Source organism: Tachysurus vachellii, chromosome 6 (genome assembly GCF_030014155.1).
Source record: "Tachysurus vachellii isolate PV-2020 chromosome 6, HZAU_Pvac_v1, whole genome shotgun sequence".
Taxonomy (NCBI): domain Eukaryota; kingdom Metazoa; phylum Chordata; class Actinopteri; order Siluriformes; family Bagridae; genus Tachysurus; species Tachysurus vachellii.
Window position 1 is genome coordinate 8,991,151 of NC_083465.1, and position 25,611 is coordinate 9,016,761.

General features: G+C 39.5%; 3 protein-coding genes across 3 annotated transcripts; 2 read left to right on the plus strand and 1 right to left on the minus strand.

Annotated features, from left to right (window-relative positions):
- The first annotated feature begins 1 nt into the window (after position 1).
- On the plus strand, positions 2–9,934 carry apmap (adipocyte plasma membrane associated protein). The gene is made up of 9 exons (XM_060872065.1): positions 2–233; positions 740–856; positions 1,870–1,985; positions 2,255–2,347; positions 3,666–3,782; positions 4,180–4,354; positions 4,504–4,638; positions 6,251–6,443; positions 8,101–9,934. Exons 1-9 carry the CDS (start codon positions 142–144, stop codon positions 8,308–8,310), a joined length of 1,248 nt encoding a protein of 415 aa, XP_060728048.1. The 5' UTR covers positions 2–141; the 3' UTR covers positions 8,311–9,934.
- LOC132847100 (cystatin-F) lies at positions 9,687–12,773 on the minus strand. Its single transcript, XM_060872074.1, has 4 exons — positions 12,291–12,773; positions 10,757–10,932; positions 10,540–10,659; positions 9,687–10,291 (listed from the first exon to the last, which is right to left on the minus strand). Exons 1-4 carry the CDS (start codon positions 12,346–12,348, stop codon positions 10,196–10,198), a joined length of 450 nt encoding a protein of 149 aa, XP_060728057.1. The 5' UTR covers positions 12,349–12,773; the 3' UTR covers positions 9,687–10,195.
- A 7,671-nt stretch (positions 12,774–20,444) lies between these two features.
- Positions 20,445–21,250, plus strand: LOC132846773 (isthmin-2-like). The gene is given in 3 exon segments (XM_060871490.1): positions 20,445–20,490; positions 20,697–20,941; positions 20,943–21,250. Coding segments are annotated over 3 exon segments (564 nt in total). The 3' UTR covers positions 21,216–21,250.
- Positions 21,251–25,611: the final 4,361 nt, after the last annotated feature.

Sequence of the window (25,611 nt, forward strand, 5' to 3'; positions counted from 1 at the left end):
CGCGCACGCGCACACACACACACACACACACGCACGCACGAGCTGTGCTACACCGCAGTAGTACCGCTAATGTAAAAGTAGCTCTCTGCTACACTGCACTATTGTGATTAATAACAGCTGAAAGGTCAGAGACGTTTCACCATGAATGAGGCGGAAGGACTGCGCTATAGGAAGCAGACTAGACCTCAGGTTTTAACAGACGAGACGCATGAACCCCAATACAAAAGCACGAGGTGAGCTGTACTGTTAAACTAAACATGTTTCCTTCTGTCTTAACATAGACCTAAAACCCTAGAAGGAATATTATATATATATATATATATAATATATATATATATATATATATATATATATATATATATATATATATATATGTGTGTGTGTGTGTGTGTGTGTGTGTGTGTGTGTGTGTGTGTGTGTGTGTTTACATGTGCAAATTGTTTATATTGTGATATAATGCTGAGAAAGTTCAACATCTACATTTATTACCTGTATATATTTATTAGTGCACTACAGTTATGCCTATGAGAAATTTTGAAGCAACACATTAACTCCACTGTCATAAACACACACACACACACACCCAGAGTGATAGAATATACTTATAAGCTCTGCCAAAAACACACTCAAACTGTTCTAGCAGCTGATATCTTTGCTCTAAGATCTGATTGTATCTAAGTCATATGTCACATTATATATTATTCTAGTTGTTTAAGTGCATAAATCATCTCAATTTCAGCACGTACAGTGGGAAGGTGTTCCGGGTCACGCTACTGTCTCTGGCTGTGTTCCTGATTCTCCCAGTCCTGGTGGTCACTTTTCTTCTGGAGTCTCCCATTCAACCAGAAGCATTCAGGTATAAAATATATATATTAGTGTGTGTGTTTTCACTTTACATAGCTTAGCTGCCATTTGGATTTGCAAAAAATTGTGGGAGATTATAGTTAAATGAAAGAAACTAAGGGTTTTAGGTTTAAAATAAAGCCGGGAAGCCATCCAATTGTGCTGTACTTGTAGGGTCTTGTTTATTATAGCATTGTTATGTTTTGTTATATGACCTGTAGTACTTGACATGATCAGTCATATTCAGAAATGTCTCACAAGCAGCAACATTTCATTTTTCCATTTTATTTTGGTTCTTTGTGGGTGTTTATGAACGGGATTTAGAGATTTTCTTATTTACAAAAGACTGAGTCAATTATTTCAAGCACTTACACATCATAGATATTTTGAATTGTTAAACTGTAGTTTCACAGTTACTTCCTCTATTTAAATGTCCGCCTCTGCTAAAGTCAGACTGGACTTCTGTCTGATTATTTTAGTACTTACCTGCATTTAGGAGTTTCTATTCTGTTTAGTAGTTAATGTGTAAGGCTACCAATCGGAAGGTTGTGAGTTTGATCCCAGGTCCACTAAACTGCCACTGTTGGGCCCCTGAGCAAGGCCCTAACCCTCAATTGCTCAGTTGTATAAACATAAGATAATGTAAGTCGCTCTGAGACAAGGGAGTTTGCCAAATTCTGTAAATTTAAAATGTAAATGAGTCTGTTTCTTTTTTCTGTAATAGTGTAGAGCTCCGTGCATTCCCTGCCTCATACAGCTTTTTTCTGGGTTAATTCCAGAAGCACTGCTGCATATTTAAGTACACTTGGCACTAATGTCAAACCAATCTACAAAGATGTCTCATTAATATACATCTCTCAGTTCTGTGTCAATGCCTAGTGATTGATCTTGTTCCTGATCCTTTTGGACACTCCACCAATGTTATTGCCAGGGCTGAGAATTGTTTTCCCCAAGAACTCAAGTATAAACTGATGCCATCTTCTTTTATGTATTTTAAGTTTTTTTTTTGTTGCTGTTGTTTTTTAGTCTCAATGAACCACCACTAATGACTGGTTGCTTTGAGCCCAATCTAAAGCTCAGACAGGCCGAAAGACTGTTTGAGGACCAGCTCATTGGGCCTGAATCTATCGCTAATATTGGAGGTCAGTACATGAAGTCACTGGGATCTGTCATTCATTGTCTTTTATTTATTTTGTCCCTGTGAATGAAGCAGTGGCACATTAGTAGGAACTGTAAGTGGGGCAAAGGTCACCTGGTCTGGCTAAACTATAATGTCTCATATCTGTGGCAGGCTCTTTGTCTGTATTTTTACTGCTTCATGTTATATTATATTCTATTATATTATATATTTCTTCCTGATTGGACTTTTTTTAGTGGTTTACATTTTAAAACAGTATTTTCCCCCTTGCAGATATTCTTTACACTGGTACTGCAGATGGAAAGATTGTGAAAATTGACGGGAGAAAAATCAGTGTTGTGGCAACTCTTGGCAAGCCTCCATGTGGTAAGCAAAAAGTCAAAAAGTACAAACTGTTTCCTCGCTGGATGTGTTGCAACCTAAGTCTTTGTCAATAGACCCGAGGACAGTAAATGGACAATTTACAAGTGACACAGCACAGAGAAATGATTTGTCATTCTCTGTCGTAATAAGGTATACAAATCACTGCATAGCTGTTGAGTGAATAGGTTAGTAAGTTGGTTGGTTGTTCGCTTTCTGTTGAAAGGTATGAACCTGAGGTTACATGACTGTTTCCTCATGTACTTATGTGAATTGTGGAGGCAGCACCCAAGTCATGTCTGTCATGTCATGTGAGACTGAGAGCTATTATAAAACATTATATGATTCCTGTGATCCTTACCACTACACAACTACTTTCTTTGTATTAGGATTGGATCACACATACACTTGTCCAAAAGCTTGTGGACTCCTCACCATAACACAAATATATGTTTTTTGAACAATTCAATTCCAGAATTTTTCCCACTTGTTATAATAACCTTTACTATAATGGGGATTTGCCCATTCTGCTACAAGAGCATTAGTGAGGTCAGACACTGATGTCAGGTGATTAGATGAGCATTCTGTGTTCAGTTTCATCCCAGAAGTGGTCAGTGGGGTTGAGGTCAGGGCTCTGTACAGGTCACTCGATCTCTTCCATGTCTTTATGGATCTCTTTTGAAACACTGGATCAGTTTTGGATGCCTTAGATCTACAGACAGGAAAGTATAATGGGTGTGATAGTGTAATTTCATTTGAGCTGTCTGATATGAAGTTCTTGCTAACGTCATTGTCAGGGTGGTTTAAATTGAGCTACTAGCTTGTTTATGTTTTAGGAAATAGAACCACTGAAGTCTATTAGAAAACATTGTGGGCAGGTACAAGCAAAAGTATTAGCTGTAAAAGAGGTATGTGGTCTTATCTGAATAATGATGTTGTGTGTACAGGTTTTCATTCCATTCAAGCACAAGCCACACCCGAGTTTACTGAAAGCAAAGATTAACTGATTAAACAGTTGGAATCGGGTGCAGCAGCTGCCTGATTGGAACTAAAGCATGCACACATTCTGGCCCTTTCCACATAAAATTGGACACCTCTGAACTATAATAATAACAATTCCACACACCTCTAATTATAAACTCGAGTGATGACGTGTGGAGAACAGAGTGAGGAGAATTTAGTCAAAACTGTCACTGCTGCCATTACACACATAACATCATCTTCAGTAATGTGGATTGTTTAACTTGCTGTTGTTTTTAAGCATGTGATATACAATAAACATGGAGCCAAACAGTTGTTTCACTATTCTTTCATCAATGTAAAGGTTCTCCTGAGCAAGAACACGTTTGTGGACGGCCGCTTGGAATCAAAGTGGGTCCGAATGGCACCTTGTTTGTGGCTGATGCCTACCTGGGCCTGTTTGAGGTTAATCCTGTCACAGGTAAGATAAAGAAAAACATCTTTCTTTTTGTAGTTGTTCTCTTGTTGTTGTTTTTTCCATTTTCTCTAATCAAGCTTAATATTGTACCTAACCACTGTCACCCAGGACAAAAATTGACATTTCTACTGATTGTATTTCAGGAAAAATAACAGCCATTAAAACCCATCTAAAGAGACATCTAACATTCTGTCTATAATCCACTTTAACAAATGTACAGTATACTATAAATCTTAACCAATACCTTGATTTAAACTAGTAACCTAGACTTAATATCTCACAAACTAGATAGTTCTAGTCATCAGCCTCACTTTATCCTGATGAATATTGAGTATCTTAACCCTTCTGTCAAATTGTCATTAGTGTCTCAGTGACCCACTCCACTGACTTTGGCCTTCAGGTGAGACAACACACCTAGTGAGCACCAAGAAGCCGATTGGTGGTCGACGGCTCTCATTTGTCAATGACCTGGATGTGACGCAGGATGGGAAGAAGGTGTATTTCACTGACTCCAGCAGCAGGTGGCACCGTAGAGACTTCATGAAACTCATCATGGAGGCCACAGCAGATGGAAGGTAATTGACTCTTTAGTCAATGTCTTTGTTTTTACTGTAGTTTCAGGTAGCATTATTAATTGTAGCAGCAACCTACATTAAAAACAATGTATATGTATTAAGGCAGTTTGCTTTACACCATAGTTGCTGATACTGATTTGGTATTTTAGGGTTCTGGAGTATGATACTGAGACTAAAGAGGTCGCAGTCATGATGGATAACTTGCGCTTTCCTAACAGCATCATTCTCCTTCCCGATGAAGAGTCTGTTCTTGTTGCTGAAACTACGATGGCAAGAATAAGAAGGTAGGTTTCCATCTTCCTGTTTGGTGAGTATTTGGGCGATTTTTTAAGATGAGATGATCTTCAAATGAAGTAAGACTGAGAAAATATAAATGCTACTTAAAACCATTTCTTTAGTTCAACAATGACCAAATTCTCACTTTAACACCATGTCAGTTACATCCTGATTTTATCTAGATCACGTCAGGGATTCAGTTTTAGTCAACTCACTGTATTTGATCCCTGGCAGGTAATACATATACAAATACATTAATTAATTAATTAATATAGTATTTAGTATGCAAACGTGATTGGGGAAAATACACCCAGCTCTGTGTTTAGTGCGTGCAGTAACACACCAAATGACGAGTGAAACAAGCCTGGATAAATGCACCATTACTGCTGCAAAGCAACATAGTTACCTTCCCAAATGTAAACCTATATTTAAAGATTTAGCTTAAGGTTTAATGGCCTTAAACAGGCTCAGGGTCTGCTTTATGAACATTACTGATTAATGGGGAATGTTTTCTTTAAGCTGAATGTACAAAAAAAAGACAGTGATGTCACTTAAGCCACTTATGTATTTCATGATTTTAATACTCTACCCTGAAGCGCAGATAAACGAGGGAGAGTTCTCACATTCTTACTGAATTTGACAGATTAAATTAGCTTTGCTTTCCATTTTCCCCTTCCCACATATCCGCACGCTTTCATGTTATTCACACATTTATTTCAGAGGTTCCCTTTTTTGCACTGCAGCTGATTTAATGTCACGTTTAAAATTCGACCCTGTTGACCTTCCTACTTTATCACTTCTCACAGACGAGTTGTGTATGGAAATGTGCTCCACCCCCTTGCTGTTTTCATACTGCTCACGTCTGCTGGAGCTAGTGCGAGTCTCCATGCGCACACACACACACACACACACACACACACACACACACACACACACAATCTTTACCTGGATGAATGATGCAGGCTTGCTGTTGCCTAGGTAACAGAATCCTTCATTAAGCTTCCAGCGTTGAGAGACAAATGCCACATACGTTCTATTAGTGAAGCTAGTGTGGGCACAACAAGGGGGAGTGTAGAAAATGTTCTTGTGTAAGCTCCTCGTTTATAAGCTTTGTTACATGGGAACCTGGAACGATTAATGTTATTCAGCATTTAATTGATTCACGTAAGGATGAAGGAACCCAATCACACGATCTACATGATGGAAGGATACCAAAAATTCACCAGTAGGAACCAAGCTCGTGCTAATGAGTCACCCGCTGCTTTTATTGATTGTTAGCCACATTACTGGGGAGATGTTTCACATTCTTTGTGAATTAAGCAGACTGAATTAGATCCTTGTAAAGGTCCCCAGGGAGATCATACAGAGATTCAGGATTCCGCTCGGCTACACAGGATTAATTAAGTGAAACAGGTATTGAATAAGTGAAGATTTCATTACAAACCATGTAATACCAAGGTTATGTCTTTACATTAAAAAGCACTTTCCTTGTTTGAAAAAAACTGAACATGACCTGAAATTGACTACCTCAGTTTTATTAATCTCAATAATTACTCTTTTAAGTTGTTGGTGATAATGTGGTGTGGTGTTTCACTTTCTGTATTGTTTAATTGCCCAAAGGATTCATGTGGCTGGTCTCAATAAGGGAGGCATGGACACTTTTATAGAAAACCTGCCTGGCTTTCCTGACAACCTCCGCCGCAGTTCCTCTGGTGGTTACTGGGTGGCCATGTCTGCCATCCGGCCAAACCCTGGCTTCTCCATGCTCGACGTCTTGTCACAAAGACCCTGGATTAAGAATCTCATATTTAAGGTAGGTGTATGTTACATATGCATGCTGCCTTCCAAAATTATTTGAATGAGCAGCCAAAACATTTAGGAAAGTGAGACCCCCCATCACCATATCAATCCTCTAATAAAGGAGCATTTTTTTGTGTGTTGTTGAAGTTTTGTTTGGATTGTTGTCCTACTGGAAGAGCTATTCTTCTTGGGCCTGATTTATATTACTTTTCCAGTGTAAGATTTAGGTTCAATGAAAACAACTTTTTCAACTATTATTTATAAGCATAGCGAAACCACTGAAAAAAGAAGCATTTCAGAATGTGAATGATCATCACTATATAAGTATAGACTATATAAGTAGTCACTCATCTGAGATCACTTGCATGTTTGTGGTATGATAGTAGTTTCTCCTTAAAAAAAGTCATTATTTATTCTCTAGTAACTCTTGCATTTATTAAACATGGGTACGTTCAGTTATGCTTCAGAAAATCAGAAACTGCTGCCAGTTGCATTTTGATGTTGCCCTGTTTGAGATATGTGGGTGAAAAACTATTTCTGCCATCCTATACGGATGGCATAACATGGCTCAGGGATGACCCATCACAGCCCTTGCTGAAAAGTACTATTGCAAATATCTCAAATTTATCAATGCCTTGTAGATAGGTTTTACATGAGTTTAGCACAACAAGCTCTCCAGGGCCGATTGTAATTCTGAACAGGATGTCCCTCTGGATTTAAAGGTGGTCCATAAGCCGGTCATCATTTTAAACCAAAAAAAAAAAACGGTTTGTCATTACTCTCCTTTTGGTATAATTCTCTCTGAAAAACTTCCAGCATGTCCGTTGTCCTGCAAAACAAATTCACAACTTTTGATAGCCCAGAGCGCACTCATTATTTTTTGGATGAGGCTTTATACATAAATGTGACAAGGGATGCCAGTTCAATCTCAGTAGGATGCATAACACTTTTCATAAACACTCTACTTACTGTAAGTCATGACCTCAGTCATTAATTGTCCGTTTAGTGGAAAGGTTATATAAGCTATGAAGCTATTTTTATGGAAATTAGCTTAAGGTGGTCAGCTTATTCTCATTTTGGGAATTCTCAGATTTTTGCCAACTAGTCTGTCAGTAATCCCATGTCTGTCTGTCAGTTATCTCATATTTTTACCCTAGTGAAATAACGTTAGGAACACAAAAGTGTTACTTAAGGTTCAGGTTAGCTTAAAATGCTTAAATACTTTAAATGCTTAAAATGACTGCTTCATTATTGGGGTATCAAAACAATTTTGAGAGTCTCAGTAAATCGTGCTTTTCTTTAAATAAGTTTATATTCAAAGATGTATAATTTTTTTTAATAAAGATGCATTTCTCTCATATTTTCATTTTATAAACATGTACGGTATTTTAATTTCCTCTGACATCATCTTTTGCGCATCTCTACCAAGGGTGCTAATAATTCTATTGGGCACTGCAGATGATTTAAATCAGTGATTCTTCTTGTTCTTTTTTCCAGCATTCAACTTGCTGACTGTCAAATTATTCAGACCATTAAATCTTAAATCTGGAAGGCATATATAAGGCACTGTACTCATATCCAAGGGTGTTAAAATCACTTTTATATGATGTGGTGGTGGTTTTTGTAAGACGGTAACAGGGTTCTAGCAGTTTGTGTATGTGTTTTTTCAGCTCTTCAGCCAGGAAACACTACTGAAGTTTGTGCCACGCTACAGTCTGGTGGTGGAGCTGCAGGATGGAGGAACATGTGTGCGGAGTTTCCACGACCCACATGGCACTGTGGCAGCCTACATCAGTGAGGCCCATGAGCACAATGGTTACCTTTACCTGGGCTCCTTCCGCTCTCCTTACCTGTGTAAACTTGACTTGAGCAAAGTGTAAAACAGTCCTACAAGAACATGGGACTGTAAGTCATTGAGGCTTCATTATCAGTCATGTAACATTTCCAACAAACCGTTTTTGTACCCTCTCTCCTGATCCACTGCTGAACTGAGAAACCCGAGTCCTTAATACGTGTTCCTGCATTTAATACAGATGCTGTCATTCAGCTTTGACTAACACTCACTGAGCACTTTATTAGAAACATAGGAGTCTCAAAACAGCCTCAATTTTTCATGGCATGGATTCCACAAGATGTTGGAAACATTCCTTTGCGCTTTTAGTCCATGTTAACATGAATACATCAATTTCTGCAGACTTTCATATTGTAAATCTTCCATTCCAATTTTTTTCTATACTGTAGGATTCAGATCTTGTGACTGGGAAGATCACTGAAGAACACGGAACACGATAATGTTCATGATACCAGTTTGAGATGACTTTTTGTGACAAGGTGCTGCATTATCAGGCTGGAAGGAGCCATTAGAAGATGCATAAATTTTGGCCATGAAGTCAAGCACAGCATTGACAAATAGGCTGTGGCATTCGAATAATGATTTATCCTGACCCTGCCACTTATGAGCATCAGACCAGTCTACGTTTTTTCCAGTCTTCACCTATCCATTTGTGGCACGGTCTGAGGTGTTTTTCATTCTGAGATGCTTTTCTGTTCACCACAGTTGTTCAGTGCGCTTATCTGAGTTACTGTAGCCTTTCTGCCAGCTCTAACTATTTAGGCCTTTCTCTTGTGACCCCTCTCATCAATGTGTTTCTGTCCACAGAACCAATGCTGACTGGATTTTTTTTTTTTTCCATAATAGAACAATTCTGAATAAATTCTAGACATGTTTGTCTATGAAAATCTCAGGCGATCAGCAGAAATACCCAAACCAGCTCATCTGGCAACAACAGCCATTAACAATCTGACGGTTAATGTGAGCACTGCTTGAAGCTGCTGGCCTGGATCTGCATGATTTTATATACACCACTGCTGCCACTTGATTGGCCGATTAGATAATTACATGAGTGCTCAGTGATAATAAAGTGCTCAGTGAATGTATGATAAGTTTTTTGTTTTGCTGAGCCATGTGACTTCGTGTTTTAATTCTCTCTTTCTCATACTGAATTGTGTGTGTGTGTGTGTGTGTGTGTGTATATAAGCATGCCTGCAGATGTCAACCTGCTTTATTTAAAGAGATGACATTTCTATATTTGTTTTGCTCCTATGACAGGAGGTGCACAACATTTGCAGCATGATTTTGTTTTATTTGGACTGAACTGTCATCTGGTCCTTAAATTAGAGCTGCTGATTTACTCAAACAACAGAAATATCAGTATTGATGACAACTTGTGAAATTTATAACTTCTAGTTGCAGGACTGAAATGTAACACTGGAATGCCAAAACTTTATTTTACAAATCCATTGCTTTACTTTAAAACACTTACATTAGTTATGTTTCTGGGCTTCCATTGGCAAAGATCATTTCAGCTCTGAAGGAGGAGCTGGCTATTAGCAATAATTTCCTGTTGATTACTTTCGCCAGTTTGTGAGTTTAATTCATGACCATTTGTGAGCATTCATAGCAGCTACTGGAAATTGTGTACAATAAAGAAAGAAAGAAATGAACCTACTTGTACAGCATGTCTATGTCTTCCATTGAGCAGTACTATGGAGCTAAATCTCCAGTAAAGCGAAACCTCTTTACTTCCCACCATATACTAGTCATAGCTCTGATGTACATTTCTCACCATATGATCAGTTTAATCAGTATCTAGGTATTATGCATGAGCACTGAAGGAGCAGTTCAATTATGCATAGCAACCGAGTATTTTATTCTTAACCGGTTAACTGAAATTCAAAGCATGTGCTGTTTCAGATGCATAGTTATTAATAATACTTGTCGGAAGGAAGGCAAACGAAATGTGTGGTCTTCATTAGCTTCAGCCATGGTATAGCCCACACCTCAAAGTTACAGAGAAAAGTCTGAAAAATAAAAACATTACACTTGTCAAAATATGTTTCTAAAGGCAGTATATGATACAAATGATAAAGGATTGACTTTTGAATAAAATTCATTGAAATGATCCACAGTGATTGGGATCTAAAGACTATCCGAAAATGATCTATGGATCAAGCTGTGTATTATTATAATTATTATTGGTGGCAGTTAAAACTTTCACCCTCTTTCCATTTTGATTTCAAGTCATTCTTCAATAAAAGACACATTTCACCTGTTGTAAACCAGGTTCTGGCTGGAAGCCACAGTTTTCAAGGTCAGCATCAGTCTCTCTCTTCATGCACACAGTCCGAGATATCTCGATTTTGAGAAAGTACTTTATACCTTTAACGATCTGTGGATTAAAAGGAAAAAAAGGACGAGAGAAACAGCTTAGTATGTTGTTACTTTTAGTACATTTCTCACATGAAGAGGTAGACTTCAGGTCTTACTTGTCTTTGTGCCTCATCAATGGCTGAAGCCTTAAAAAAGAAGGCATCATTGGACTTGTTGTTGAAGGTGTAGGTTGCAGTTAGGACAGCCTGTTTAACTCCTGTATCATTTTTACTGACATTTTGTGGTTTGCCTGGAGTAGGCTTATTGGCAAAGATACGAAGTGAAGATTTTTCTGGAAGAGTTTAAAAAGACAAATTGTGACATCTAAGTGAAAAGAAGTGTTAATCTAAGTGAAAACAAATTTTTATTACAATGGTGAAGAAAAAGTGGAGATATTTCACCAGGTTTAAGCATTTTTAAAATAAGCACCATCAACGCACTTCCCTTCTGAAATTCAAGTTATCATTCATACTGAAGAGCTTAAAGCTGGTTTTAAAAGCCCAACAATGGCTCTTCACAAAACTCATTGAGACAGCTAAAGCTGCTACCGAGGCTCCAGTCCATGTTGATTATCTCCTGTTCAAGCACAACAAGCTTCCTCACTGACAGCGAGTTATTAAAGAAGTGATGTCTCTCGATGCTGAAATGTTATTAGTGTACTTTAAAAACAAAGATATAAAAATGGCTTGGTTCAGCAACAGTAGTAAGAAGGGAGTAGAGAAGTTAGAGGACCTTTCTGATCTTATTCTCAATGTTTTTTCCCTGGATGAAAATAAGATCCAGGTCGTGCACTCATCTGACACCTGAACGACCGCATTAGACTGCTAGTCTGAACTTATACTGCACATTACACAGCACTGACTTATAGAGAGTTCAGGTACCATCACATTGTTCAAATATTAATGGTGTGAATCTGTATAATTTAAACTGTGCATGTTGTGTTAAGTAAGAAAACGGAATATAAGCACGCTCGGTGTCTGTATTACTCCCCCCACCCCTTTTTGAAACGTCCAATAAAGTAACAGCAATAAAGGAAAAGGCTCAAATAATAAACAAAATTGTAAAGAATTTACCCAAATGTTTGACATTTAGTATGTATTTTACCCTAGTGAAATCACATAGTCATCATACACATAGTATGTATTTTTACAGTGTTGCTGTTAATGTGCGGTCGCTGGTCCTGTTTCACAGGTTGTTCTTTTATGATCACAGGTCTTTTAATCCTGGCTGCTAGGTTTGAGCTTGCTGAGGTCTCTATTTCACACATACACAAAGCACAACCAGCCTTTTTACAGAGAAAATAAAAAGTGTCAACTCTAAATGTCTCTGTTTTACAGTAGATAGTTACTCTTGGTGGGATTTTTGTTTCTTTTGACAAAATATTGTGTGGAAGATGATTGTTCAAATTTTGACCCCCAGGTAAGCTTGAGCTCAAAAAGGTTGAAGACCACTGGTGTACAAGATGATCGAAAAAGCTTTTAAAGGCATAGATTATTTGAGTTGAGCACATCACAGACAAGTTCTTCATGCTTACTAGTTATGTTGAAAAGCAGACAACACAGCTTTAGGGTAAAACAGGGCTGTTTTAACATTAAATGCTCTTAATATGTAAAACTCACAAAGGAAGTAGTATATTTATGTGTTTCTTACCAGAGGAACAAAATCCAGCCAGTAGAAAGGCTAGAAGCAGATAATAAGAAACGTCCATGGCTGTGCAAGTTCTCTCAGCTTTGCTCAGCTACTTCCTGTGGAGCAACACTTCAACCACCTCAGCTTAACTGAGTCAGTCCCCCAACTGTAACCCACACCACTGCTAGAAAGTTCCACATAGACTAAACTAAGCTCAAACAACAAACCTAGGTGAATTTAATTAAGCAATATCCTGTCAGTGTCCATTGTGTCCATCCTGACCATCAAGTAGAGAAGTGACTGAAACCAAAGACTTTAGTGTGTAGAGGTTACTTTGAACATTGCCAGAGACCCTAGTGGTTTCCCACACATCCTGTGTTCAGATAGTACGTACACATGCACATACACACAGCCTAAACCTCCACTAAACATCTTGTGCAATCACAATTCGAAATTCTTCCTTATTAAATGTTATCAGTTGCTTTCTTTAAGAGTGAGGTGAAGTGCTAGTGAAGTAACTATGAAAAAAAACAACCAGATCCTGTTTCTGTTTGGAATCATCACCAAACTGGTTCCCAAGATGGCAGATTGTTTGTCTTTTTTTTTCATCGTCTTTGTAATGAAATGGTTGAGTTGCCTGACACTGATGTTGCTGTTTTAGTTTGGTCAAAGGGGTTTATGTTGTATGTTGTGGAGTTTCCATGTGCGTCCGGCAGATGGCGCTGTGTGGACGCTGTAATTTCCTTTCTTCTGCCACATGGGATAATAGCGTGTTCGAGCTTTCCTGTATCTGTAAGGTAATCATTATTACTGGCAGATCTTGGATACAAAAATATCCATTATTTAACGGTCAGAATAAAGCCTGGGAGAATTATAGATTCAGATTTATAATTTACATCCATTGGCTTTGTGGCATGAAAAATGTGCACACTTCTAAAGTTCTTCACCATAATACATAATAACATAATTGAGCCTACCATAATATACCAATGGCTATATTTTCAGATTCCCACATCAATATCTTGTTTTAATTTATTTTAGTTATGCGTTCTCTTCTCAGTGTTATGAATGTAATGAAGGTTTAATGGGATGTGAGTTTGTTGATTAAAAAATAATAATAACGAGTCCAATTTTATGGTCTTCCAGCATCTTAGTCTGCGAAGCTATTGTACCTGTCAAAAGTGTCTTCATGCTTTCCAGAAGGTTGGAGCTGTGTCCAGCCATGGCCAATTCCTCATGTGCATGCTATTCTTGCATGTTTTTTGGCATGTGTTACCTGGTCATAATTGAACCTTTGCCAGTCCACTTCAGCATAAATTGAATTTCCTTTGCTGAAGAGCGTGCAGCCTTGTCCTCATATGAGAGAAGACAAAGCTCAAAAGAGCATTTGTACTGAACCCCCGCCATCAAAATCCCACTCCATCTGTTGTTTTTTAGCTGCACCATCAGTACCTATTCAGGGCTTGTGCTCATTTTGATCCTAGCACAGTATTCCTAATCAAAATACTATCAGCAACAGTTTCCGGTCATAGGTCACTGTAGTGTAGCTCTTACCATTATCACTCATTGTTAGTTCAATATCACACAAATGTGTTTTCATGTTTCAGGAGAAGAGCTCTGTCTATTTTTAAACTGCACTGATATACAACATATTGTATAGGAAATATTTTTAGCTTTAATTGCTCTATTCCGTATTTCTTGGCCATATCATGTGGATATTATTCTATTTTAAACGTTTATATAATGCCTTTAATTATTTTGAATGTTTATATGTTCAGATCTATATTTATCTTTTCTGTTGTTAACCAGATAGACAAATACTGTAGATACATGCTGCAACAATATATGTTTCACATTTTTCTTCACAGTGTCATATTTTCAGCTCAGATATTAATAGATGTTGTATTTAAACCATTGTCTTGCAGCCTGTCACAACACGGGAAATATTAAGACAGTACGAGAGACCTCAGTGGTTGTGGAAAAGATAAACATTTATTCAGGACACAGCAGTGCGCATCCTCAACTGTATTTAGGAGTGTAACAAACCGAATTTGAGCCTCAGTCATAGTCCTTTAATTAGAGAACATAAATATACCTTACTCTTATTTATCAAAGATGCATGTGATCAAATATGAGCATAAGCATTAATTTTACAGATGCACTACTGTAATTTTTGCTGTTTTAATGGTAGTGTTTAATAATGAATTCATTTCAATACTATCTGAATAAAGTCATAATATTAAATGATAGAAAGTCTAAAGCTAAAGTTGTTCCATTATTGCAAGCATAAATTTGTAGTATCAGGGTATCAGGACAGGATATGCTGAGGGGAAGAAAGGAAGAACTCCTAGTTCCGAGAAATTTGGATTTAAATGCCTGTACATACATGTATGTATTATGTTAAATCAGAATGGTCATATGTACCTGGACAATGTACCTTGGTCAAATCTGACATATTCATAATTTTAAAATATTAAACTGTACAGCTGACTTATAATATTATAACCTTCTTTCTTGACGTATTGCTACATCATTCTCATCATTACAGGATTAAATAATTGAGTAAAAAAACTTGTAAATGTTGACATGTATCATAAATGTTACATGTATTTGTGCTTTTTTTTTTTTATTTATTTTTTTTTTTTTTACATTTCTTGCCTATGTATTAAATTGTGATGTGTTCTATATGTTTCTCCAGAGTTCTTTGGAAGAAGGCGCTTACTGAACAGATTCTACCTGGAAATTTTCCATAAAGGGAAAGCCTTTATGGAAAAAGGAAATGGTATTGATATGTACTGCATAAATATCTGTGGATAGACACATAGACACAACCGCACTGAAATCTTCACTCACACTGATTGTACTATACTGTGGTTTCATAAATCAGACATGAATCAGGAATCAGGAATTGTTTTTCAATCATTTATATGGTGATTTCTCAACAATATGGATAAATATAAAGGTCAACATGTTTAGTATTATATATATTTTCTATCAATACTGGCAGTAGTAGTAATAGCAAACATAAACATAAATGTGTCTTGGTGGAGGTCCTCTGTATGTGCTGGGGAGCACTGTTACTTTGTGAGCTTTTATGATACAAAATAGTGGATAGTGTGTAATATAGTACACTGGTGTATACTGGATGCTTTCGGATATGCACTGCATTCACACTCTGTGATGAGTGTCAGACAGGGATGGTTTTAGACTAGGTTAAAAGCGCATGTCTGTCAGTAATCATCACATGGTGCATGGGGGCTAAACACTTTACAGAGCTGTGTGGTGGCAATGTATATGAGAAAAAACACATCTTGTGCATAAAGATCACACAAAGTCATGAAGACCAGTGATTAATAGAAATCCATAATGAGACATTTAAGGGGTGTTTCTCTAAGTGCTCTCAGTTTGATGACAACATTTTAAGGTGGCATGTGTACAGTTTGAATCTGGGTCACTTTAGAGTGGTCTGAGTTCATTTGTTATGTTCATTTGTGATTGATTTTGTGGTACATGTTTTGCGCATTGTGAAAACAATTTTGCTTTATAGATAAACAACTTGCTGTATGGGTCCAAACGTTTACAAGCACTGGTTAAAATGCTTGTGTTTGGCATTTGTTTTCAATTTATCAAGGTTAATTAAGGTTTGAATTACACATAATATCAATAACAACCCAAGGGAAAAATAGTATCTTACATGAAATATTTACATGAGTTTCAGAGAATCTTAGTATTGTGTATGTCCCATTTTTTGTTGTAATAACAATGTGCAATCGAGCTGACACAAGATTCCTGAGTCTTGTAACCCGAGTGTAAAACCTGATTATTCATTTCGGATCAAATTCTTCTATATGCCTTCTGATTTGAAAATTGTAAAACAAAAAAATAAGTAAATGAAAACGGAACATTTTGACATCATGTTCAATCTTCATGATGTTGCACAATTTATAAATCACTTTCAGTATTATTCAGTATTTTATATTTACATTTACAGCATTTGACAGACGCCCTTATCCAGAGCGACATACATAAGTGCTTAAATCTCTAACATTGAATACATTAATGCTGGTTCACTAGGTTACATACTTAAGATACCATGAGTTTAAAACATTTGTTCAAAGTTACAATGAAAAAGTGTCAAGGGTTTTTTTTAATGCAAAAGATAAGTAAAGAAGTGCTAGTTGAAGTGTTTCCTGAATAAGTAGGTCTTCAACCGCCCCTTGAAAATAGCCAGTGACTCAGCTGTCCGGACCTCTAGGGGAAGTTCATTCCACCACCTTGGTGTCAGAACAGTAAAGAGTCTTGTAGTGTACTTGCCTTTTACCCTGAGAGATGGTGGAACCAGTCAAGCAGTGCTGGTAGATCGGAGGGTGCGGGGTGCAGTGCAAGGAGTGATGAGGGCTTTGAGGTAAGAGGGAGCTGGTCCATTTTTGGCTTTGTAGGCCAGCATCAGTGTTTTGAATCTGATGCGTGCAGCTACCGGAAGACAGTGGAGGGATCACAGCAGCAGGGTGGCAGCAATACCGTTGTCAAGACGATCAGATGCGCTCAGAACATGTCGCTGATGAACCATACCAAGTTTCGTACCGATATGGCATTGCATTCGTAAAATACTGACCTTAACGTGAAAATTCAAAATGGCCGACACACAAAATGGCCGTCCGAAAACCGTTTGGTATCGTTTGACTCAGCATGCCTCAAGGAGTCTAACAACACCTCCTTCATGATTTTAGACTCAAGTTTGCAGTAGTTATAAGCAAAAATAGCGGTTTTTAAAATCTCGTGGCCACTAGGTGGCGCTGTCACGAAACGTTGCATGCACCCTCAGGTCATGACTATAATGACATATACCAAGTTTCCTGTCATCACACATAAGTTTTGCGAAGATACGGCCTCACGTCCGTTTTGGCGTACTCGCCACCATGTATGTTGCCACGGTATACGAGAATGCATTGGTCTATCAAAAAGCTGTTGATAACTTTTTGTCTCGGGTGTCTCTAGATGCAACGTACCAAAGGACATGCAAATCGGACTATCGGTCTAGGAGGAGGTCGAAAAAGTAGGTTTTACGGAAAATTCAAAATGGTGGAAAGATATTCATGACAGAAATGACGTCATATGGTGCATTCGAATCAGCATGAGCAAAGGATCCAAAATATGCAAGAACAAGACACAAAAAGACACAGCAAGACAAGACACAAGAGACAAGACACAAGTTTATAGAGTCACAAACTGCTGGAACCAAATTCCTTGTGTGTGTCAACACACATGGCCAATAAATCTGATTCTGATTCTGACAAGACACAACAGACAAGAAGACAAGACACAAGAAGACAAGGCACAAGACGACAAGACACAAGACGACAAGACACAAGAAGACAACACACATTGCCTTGACGCATTGCTTAAGGAAAAATAAATTGTCTCACTTTCTTACTTTTTTTTTAAAGGTTGTACCGCAGATAAAACGCAGAGAAAAAACGCACGCGTCAAAACACGCAAGGCCACACAGACCTGTACGTCAAAGCTGCATGTGCAAATAAAAATCTCAGCTCCATAAACCACGAGCATGCGCGCGCACACACACACACACACACACACAAACACACACACAGTCTTGCCATATGCGCCAAGAATCACTGGTGTGGACACCTTAGCCAACAACACTCCATGAACCTTTTTACAATAATATATAAGGGATTTGGTTGGGAGTCTTCAATGTAGAACTTCAGAAATAAGTGTCCTGGTTGAAAGGTTTCATGGCTGTAATAGTAATAAAACTGAGAGATGTCTGGTAGATGCAATACGCACAGACTGGTGGGTCTCTAACAGACACAGGGCTGCTGCTGCCATAACAAAACTCACTTTAGAACCTTTAGTCCTCATCTATTTCCCTCCTGCTCAGTCCCTGTACTGTTAATGAACTAGCTCAGTCTTAATTAAATGACTGCAGGTGCTGTACATGTGTTTGCACAAATCTGCAAAGTATTATTGAACTATAGAGCAGGGGCAGTTCTAGGATTTCATCTTTAGGGGTTTTAGCCCTTAGTGAGAATTTAAAACAAGAAGAGTTTTATATTATATGACTACACAGTAAGCCAAAAGTTATGGTATTATTTAAAATGGCAAAAGTGGACACCAAAATTTTATGCATGATGTAATGATGCCAGTCTTGAATCAAATCAGTTCATGTATGTGTGCATTCTCTACAAACAGTGTGTCCAATGAATGCAGTCATATATAAACAAATATTCACAAGACAAAGACCAAATCAACAAATGTTATTTTTATTTAGTATTGAATGGATTGTTTGCATTAATATTTTGTTTGTGCTACAACTGTGGTAATAAGAATAGTGACATTTCACTGCTTTTGGTTGCCGTCTTTGCGGCTTTCCGCCGATTAATGTTTTAGATAAACGCCTCCAGCTCTGATGCGGCGCCAGAGACCATAGCAGGACTGGAGACCAGGGTGGTGCCACAGGCGGAGCCAGCGACCATAGCAGGACTGGAGACCAGGGTGGTGCCACAGGCGGAGCCAGCGGCAATAGCAGGACTGAAGACCAGGGTGGTGCCGCAGGCAGGGCCAGAGACCAGAGCAGGACTGGAGACCAGGGTGGTGCTGCAGGCAGAGCCAGAGACCAAAGCAGGACTGAAGACCAGGGTGGTGCCGCAGGCCGAGCCAGAGACCATAGCGGAGTTGGCGGCCAGGGTGGTGCCGCAGGTGCAATCAGCGAACTGGTCGAGATCGCAACCCATGGTGGTGCTGGAGGTGCTCTGAGCCTGCAAATAGGGACAGGAGAGAGAGAGGCCGACCAAGCCGGGGAGACAAAACCGGGGAGACAAGATAGGTGGGGCAGCTCAAACACAATCATCTTTGACCAGGCAGAGAATTCACAGTAATCCATCCCGGACAGGGCAGAGAGTTCGGAACCAACCCCTTCAGGCAGGGCAGTAAGCCCATGGGAGTCATGTAAAGCCACCTCGGCAAGGGCAGAGAGTCTATGGGGCTTGGGCGCAACCATACTCGCTGACTCCGTCATTCCGGGTGACCCAGCCGACGCGATCGATCCGGTCGAGCCGGTGGGCTCCAAAGACCCTGGTGACCCGGTCAGCCCGGCTGGTTCCGTCGACCCGGTCGGCCCGGCTGGTTCCGTCGACCCGGTCGGCCCGGCTGGTTCCGTCGGCCCGATCGGCCCGGCTGGTTCCGTCGGCCCGATCGGATCGGCTGGTGAAGCAGGTGGCTTAGGGATGCCGGCCGCCCGAACCGACACCATCGGGGTATCCGCTAGGTTGGAGATCAGCCGGTTCGCACGGGCCTCAACTGAGCTTACCGGTCTAGCAGCCATGTGGACATGCTCGGTCACAGGCGTACACAGGACTGGGCTGGACAGAGTTACTGTAGAGCATTCGGCCATCCGTGGCTGGTTTGGCTCCGTAGCCCACGGACCCCGATGCCTACTGCCCCCCCAAAAAAATATTTAGGGCCGGTGTCCGTCTCTACCCTGCTCACGGTTAGAGAGGACCCGCCCAGGAGCAACGCTAAACTGACGAAGTCTGTGAAAGACCCCATCTCTCGGCCCAACGGCATCAAATAGCGTACCTGGTCCTGTAATCCATGCCGGATCATGTCCTTAAGAGCCTTTTCTTCGAAGTCCACCTGGTTACACAGGTCCACGAACACCTCAGCATATTCCTCGATTGGGGAATCCTCCTGACGTAGGCAAAACAAGATTTCTGCTGGATCCATTGTGGTTGGTCGTTCTGTCGCGGTGAGGCAAAGGCAAGTGAGGATCCAGATGCAGTTCAATCTTTTATTAAACCAAAGCAAGAAACAGGCAAACAGACGGGCAGGCAAAACAGGGCAGAACACTGAGCAAACGGGAAACAGGAACATAGACATAGACACAAACATTCAACAATGACCAACACCAGGGAAGTGAACAAACAGAGTAGATATAACAAACAGGAACCAATCACCAAGCAGAGACAATCAGTGACTAAGATGATACACCTGGGGGGGAGATAGAGTGCAATTAGTGTCCATGGTAACAAATGAGTGGGCGGAGCAAACAATTAACAGCAAGGCAGACAGCAGACAGAAACAGGGCAAAACACAGACAGACTCATTACACTGTAACTCACTGACCTGCCTGCGTTCACAATTCACACGGGGTAGATGGGAGGGAGAACGGCTGACTACACAGTTTATGGGAATAAATTGTGTATTTCCGTCACAATTGTCACACAAAACTCACTACACTGTCTGTCTGGTCTCTCTGTGCGTTGCTTTGCGAGATCATGCGGCGCGATTTTTTTTCCTCACTGCTGCACGAGTCTGCGTGAGAATATGGGCTCAGGCACATATGTCAGCATTTTTTGGTAATTACCGTGCTCTGTGATGGAGCTGTTACTGATTCCTCACTTGCAGATGTGGACAGCTGTGAAAAGTGGCTCAACTGCAAGAACGAGTTCCTGCAGAAGTATCTCCATCAGGTCCTGACCGAGTTACCCAGCTGCCCTTGCGTCTACCCGTCCGAGGTCATCTACAGCGCCGTGAACATCTTTGATGAGAAGCTGCGCAAGACCTACTGATGGCACGACACCAGCGGACCCAAAGAGCGCCTGGATGTCTACAAGCCGTCTGCGCAGTTCTGCGTGCGCTCCATGTTGTCGTTCCGAAAGCACCAGACTCGCCGCGCAGCACTGCTGCTACGACGAACACATGAAGCTCATAACCAGGGGCAAAGGTGCCGGAGCGCATAACCTTATCAGCATCGAATTCTCTCCGGAGCTCCATTACAAAGTGGACGTGCTTCCATGGATCCTGTGCAAAGGTGACTGGAGCCACTTCCACTCGGTATGTCCTCCTAACAACGGGCTGCAGTGCACAGAGAACCCTCAGGAGGACATCTATATGAACGAGCTGGAGGAGGCTCGAGAGTACTGAGAGGCAAAGCTGTCTCGTCTCAGAACTATAGATATACAGTATTTTGCTGGAGTTATGTAACATTTAAAAAGAAAAAAAAACAACATTCTACACTGTTTATATACACCTCAACTGATACACCAGCCAGAACAGTACAGTACAGTAATGCAAAGATGTCTCTATCTTCCACACTTTTCCCCAGAGAGCCAGAGACTCTGTCACACATCATCCTCTGGAACAGGTTCACTTTATTTATCAGGGTTCATATCCACAATCCATTTTTTTTTTTTTTTTTGTCATGAAAGGAATTCCAGTCAGGCTGCTAAACTAGAGTCCATGCAGAATCCCCTTGTGTTGTCTTGGACTCGGAGCTCATTGTGGCCGCTTGCCAACGCATTCAAGATCAATCCAAATAAATCAAACAAGATCCCAAGTGCTGCTTGCGCGTGGCCTTGAAATATATCACAGTTTTAAGGATGATGATGCTAGATCATAACAGCACAGAGATCTTGTTTTGCTTCATTAAGATGTCAGGAGCTAACCTAGTCTAACCTTTTATCAAGGTTAGACTAGGTTCAAGGTTCACACGTTGGTGTTCCTTCAGCTTCCTGAGGTAAATGATGCATAGATAAAAATAGATACAAAATTAAGTAGCCTTGATGCTTCCATCTTTGATGCTTCCAACTCCACAAAAGCGGTCTCGATGGTACAGCTGGATAACATCCGATCAAATAATTAAGCAAATATTGAAATACGACTACACGTAGTTCTAGTACGCTGAGGTTCTTCGATGCATTTTATCTTTCAAAACAAGCTACTGTAGTCTGGCAGGTGTATGAGATTATGGGACCTTTGAATTTAAGGTTTAAGGGTTTCAAGAGTCTTTGTATGGTTCTAGTCTTCCAAAAGAGTGCTGTTTAAAACCTTGTCGGAAAATAAAATGCTACGAAACGGAACTGTCGGATTTCGACATAACTGCCCTTATGGGTTAAAGCAGGCCGAATTCTCCACTTTTCATTTTGTTCCTCAAGTAGAACCTCTTTACAAACCTCCTTACAAATGAGCAGATTCTTCAATTCTTTTAGGTTGCCTTAAAGAACCTTTAGAGATTCTACGACAGACCCCGTTACAGACGGTTCTGCTATCGAAGAACGTTTCGATCCTTTTCCGTCCCAGAACTGGCACCGCATTGCATCTCGATCACACTGTTTATCTTACGAGTACAAATTCTCACCTACCTCAAAAGCCAATATAACTAGTTACAGTATTACTAGTTATGCCTGAGTTATACCTCCCGTGTTCGCCTCCCGTGAGCTTCTTCCCAATTTGTAGTGGTTAGAATATGGAACGAAAATAAATTTAGTGGCATTTATATGACATGAATTTACACGAAATAGCCGCTAATAGATCACACTTCTCCTCCGTGAAGCATGGTGGTGGAAGCATCATGTTCAGAGCTACACTCTACAAACTATTTTATTCGTTCTCATCATTTCAGTTCTATCATGTAGGGATTCATGTTGGAAAAGTTCAACAGGGGTGTTTAGGGGTTTTGTTTTTGGCACCCAATCAAGCAGGAATGAGTTTGTTAGTTAAAACCTGAGACACTGGTCTCATTGAAGTATAGAATCTCTCTTTTTCATTTAAGGCTGGAGGGACTTTTAGGGGAACAAACAAGAACAATAAAAGTGTGCTTTGCAAAATCCCAAAAGTATCAAAGCCCACTTGTGTGTTCAGGGATGTTAGTTTAAGAGCTAACGCCTCACCTTTCAGCCTGGGTGTTTATCTTGATCAGTGTCTCTGTGCTGAATGTGTCTTAGGTTGAAAAAGAAAACCAGGGAGTTGAGCAATGCAAAGGTGCATTGACAGGCGAATCTCACACCGCTGTAAAAACATCCACCTTCATGTGACATCTTAATGACTGAATCGAGATGTGACCCATCCTGAAATCCTGACATGCACCGTTGACTATCGTTTCTGACTTTCTTCCCTGAACATTCTCATATTCTTACTGTATATAATGACAGTCAAAAGATTTTAAACATGGAGATTTTTTTCCCTTTACATTTCACGCAATGTTAAATACAAAAAAATCTAATTGTTCGTATTTAACGATTTAAGGACGTTTCCTTCGTTCCACTCTCAGATTGTAAAGGAACTCATTATTTAAGACCAGATTTGTCTTACAGTCGATATTACACAGTGTTCGTATCACTTAATAGACTCATTTACGTCGATCGATGCAGATCTTTATTTTATTATTATTATTATTTTAATACAATAAAGTCACAAACATTTCTCATCTCAATCTATTTATTACTTAGATTTTCTATCTCTATAGTATTTAAATAAATGTATATGTAAATGTTAATAGAGGTTGTTTAAAAGCTTTTGACTGGCAGTATATGTACAAGATTGAGCTTTTTTTAATTCTCTTAAGCATTGAGAATTTAATTAGAAGTTGTTGTGAAAGAAATGATCACTGCACAAAGGTTTATTAAGTTTATTAATAGCCATCGATGTCGGCTATGTCGCAACTTGTGTCAGTAAGCGTCTTTAACGTGTTTAACGCGAACGCCCGTAAACGAACTGGATCTCCTGTTGAGTTAGCCTCGCATGTTTCATTTTGGTTTTCAAAGCGCCTTGTTAAAACAGACGCTCACTACTGTCACCAGAACGCAGAGATATTACTACAGATGAACGGAAAAGTAGTCACCTATTTTTATCGTTAGTTTTCTTATTAGGGGTCAAGCCCCGAAGGGGCGTAGACACCTATTGTTATCGTTAGTTTTCTTCTTATTAATAATAAGAAGAAAACTACCGATAACAATAGTTGTCTACGCCCTTTCGGGGCTTGACCCCTAAATATAGCTGCAAGCAGCTCAGAACATGTCGCTGATGAACCATACCAAGTTTCGTAGCAATATGGCATTGCATTCATAAAATTCTGAACTTTTTTATACTTTTATTCTGATACCAGACAGTTGCATAAAGCATTTCACTGCATGTCATACCCTGTATGTATGTGTATGTAACAAATAAAATTTGATTTGATTTGAATCTATTGTACCTATTGTAATATAATGTCCAAGCTCATACTGAGCTGGATTTAATGGATGTCTGTATAAAATTGTGATAATGATGTGGCCAAACAAAGAAAGCAAAAAACATAGTGTAAAATGTATACACAGTGTGTGAAAATCATTTTAGGATATTTTCAAATATTCTCAATATTTGAAAATATCCTAAAATGATTTTCACAAATATTTGTAATATTTTCAAATATTCTCAATATGATCTTCAGTCAAAGACAAGATATGACAAGACCAAGGATTTTCTTTCATTTTCTGAATTTGTCACATCGAAGGGGAACCTTTTGGTGGACCCAGAGTAACTTATATAATATATATATATTATACAGTTAGGCCCATATATATTTGGACACAGGCACAATTTTAGTTTTTTTTTAGGTATTTACCAAAACATATTCAAGCTATAGTTGTATATTTATAGTGGGCTGAAAGTCTATCAGCTTTAATTTGAGGGTATTTAAATCCAAATTGGAGGAAGGGTTTAGGAATTACAGCTCTTAAGAGTAACCAGTCCCCTTTTTCAAGGGACCAAAAGTAATTGGACAGTTGAATCAAAAGCTGTTTCATGGACAGGTGTAGGCTATTCCTTCATTATTTCTTCATCAATTAAGCAAGTAAAAGGTCTGGAGTTGATCCTAAGTGTGGTATTTGCACTTGGAGTCTGTTGCTGAGAACCTACATAATGCCTTCAAAGGAACTCTCCATGCAAGTCAAACAGGCCATCGTTAGGCTTCATAAACAAAACAAATCCATCATAGAGATAGCAGGAACATTTTGGTACAGTTTGGTACATTCTGAGAAAAAAAGAATGCAATGGTGAGCTCAGCAACATAAAAATGGCATGGGCATGCATGGCTTCCAGTGGCACTGGGTCACCAGTGTTTATTGATGGTGTGACAGAAGACAGAAGCACCCGGATGAATTCTGAAGTGTACAGGAGTATCCTGTCTGCCCGGATTAAGCCAAATGCAGCAAAGTTGATTGGACGGCATTTCACAGTACAGATGGACAATGATCCAAAACACACTGGAAACACAACCCAGGAGGTTTTTTTAAGGAAAGGAAATGTAATATTCTGCAATGGCTGAGTCAATCACCTGATCTCAACTCGATTGAACATGCATTTGCTGAAGGCAAAACTAAAGGCCGAAAGTCCCACAAACAAACAACAACTGAAGACTAAGTAGGAAGGATAAAACAAATTCACCTGCAACTGTGGGTGAACAAGAGAAGGCAAAACATTTGATCCTAAAAGGGAGTGCAAAAGCAAGTCTATCAGAAGGAGATAGATATTTTGAGGTTTAGATAATCTAGGAAAACAACTT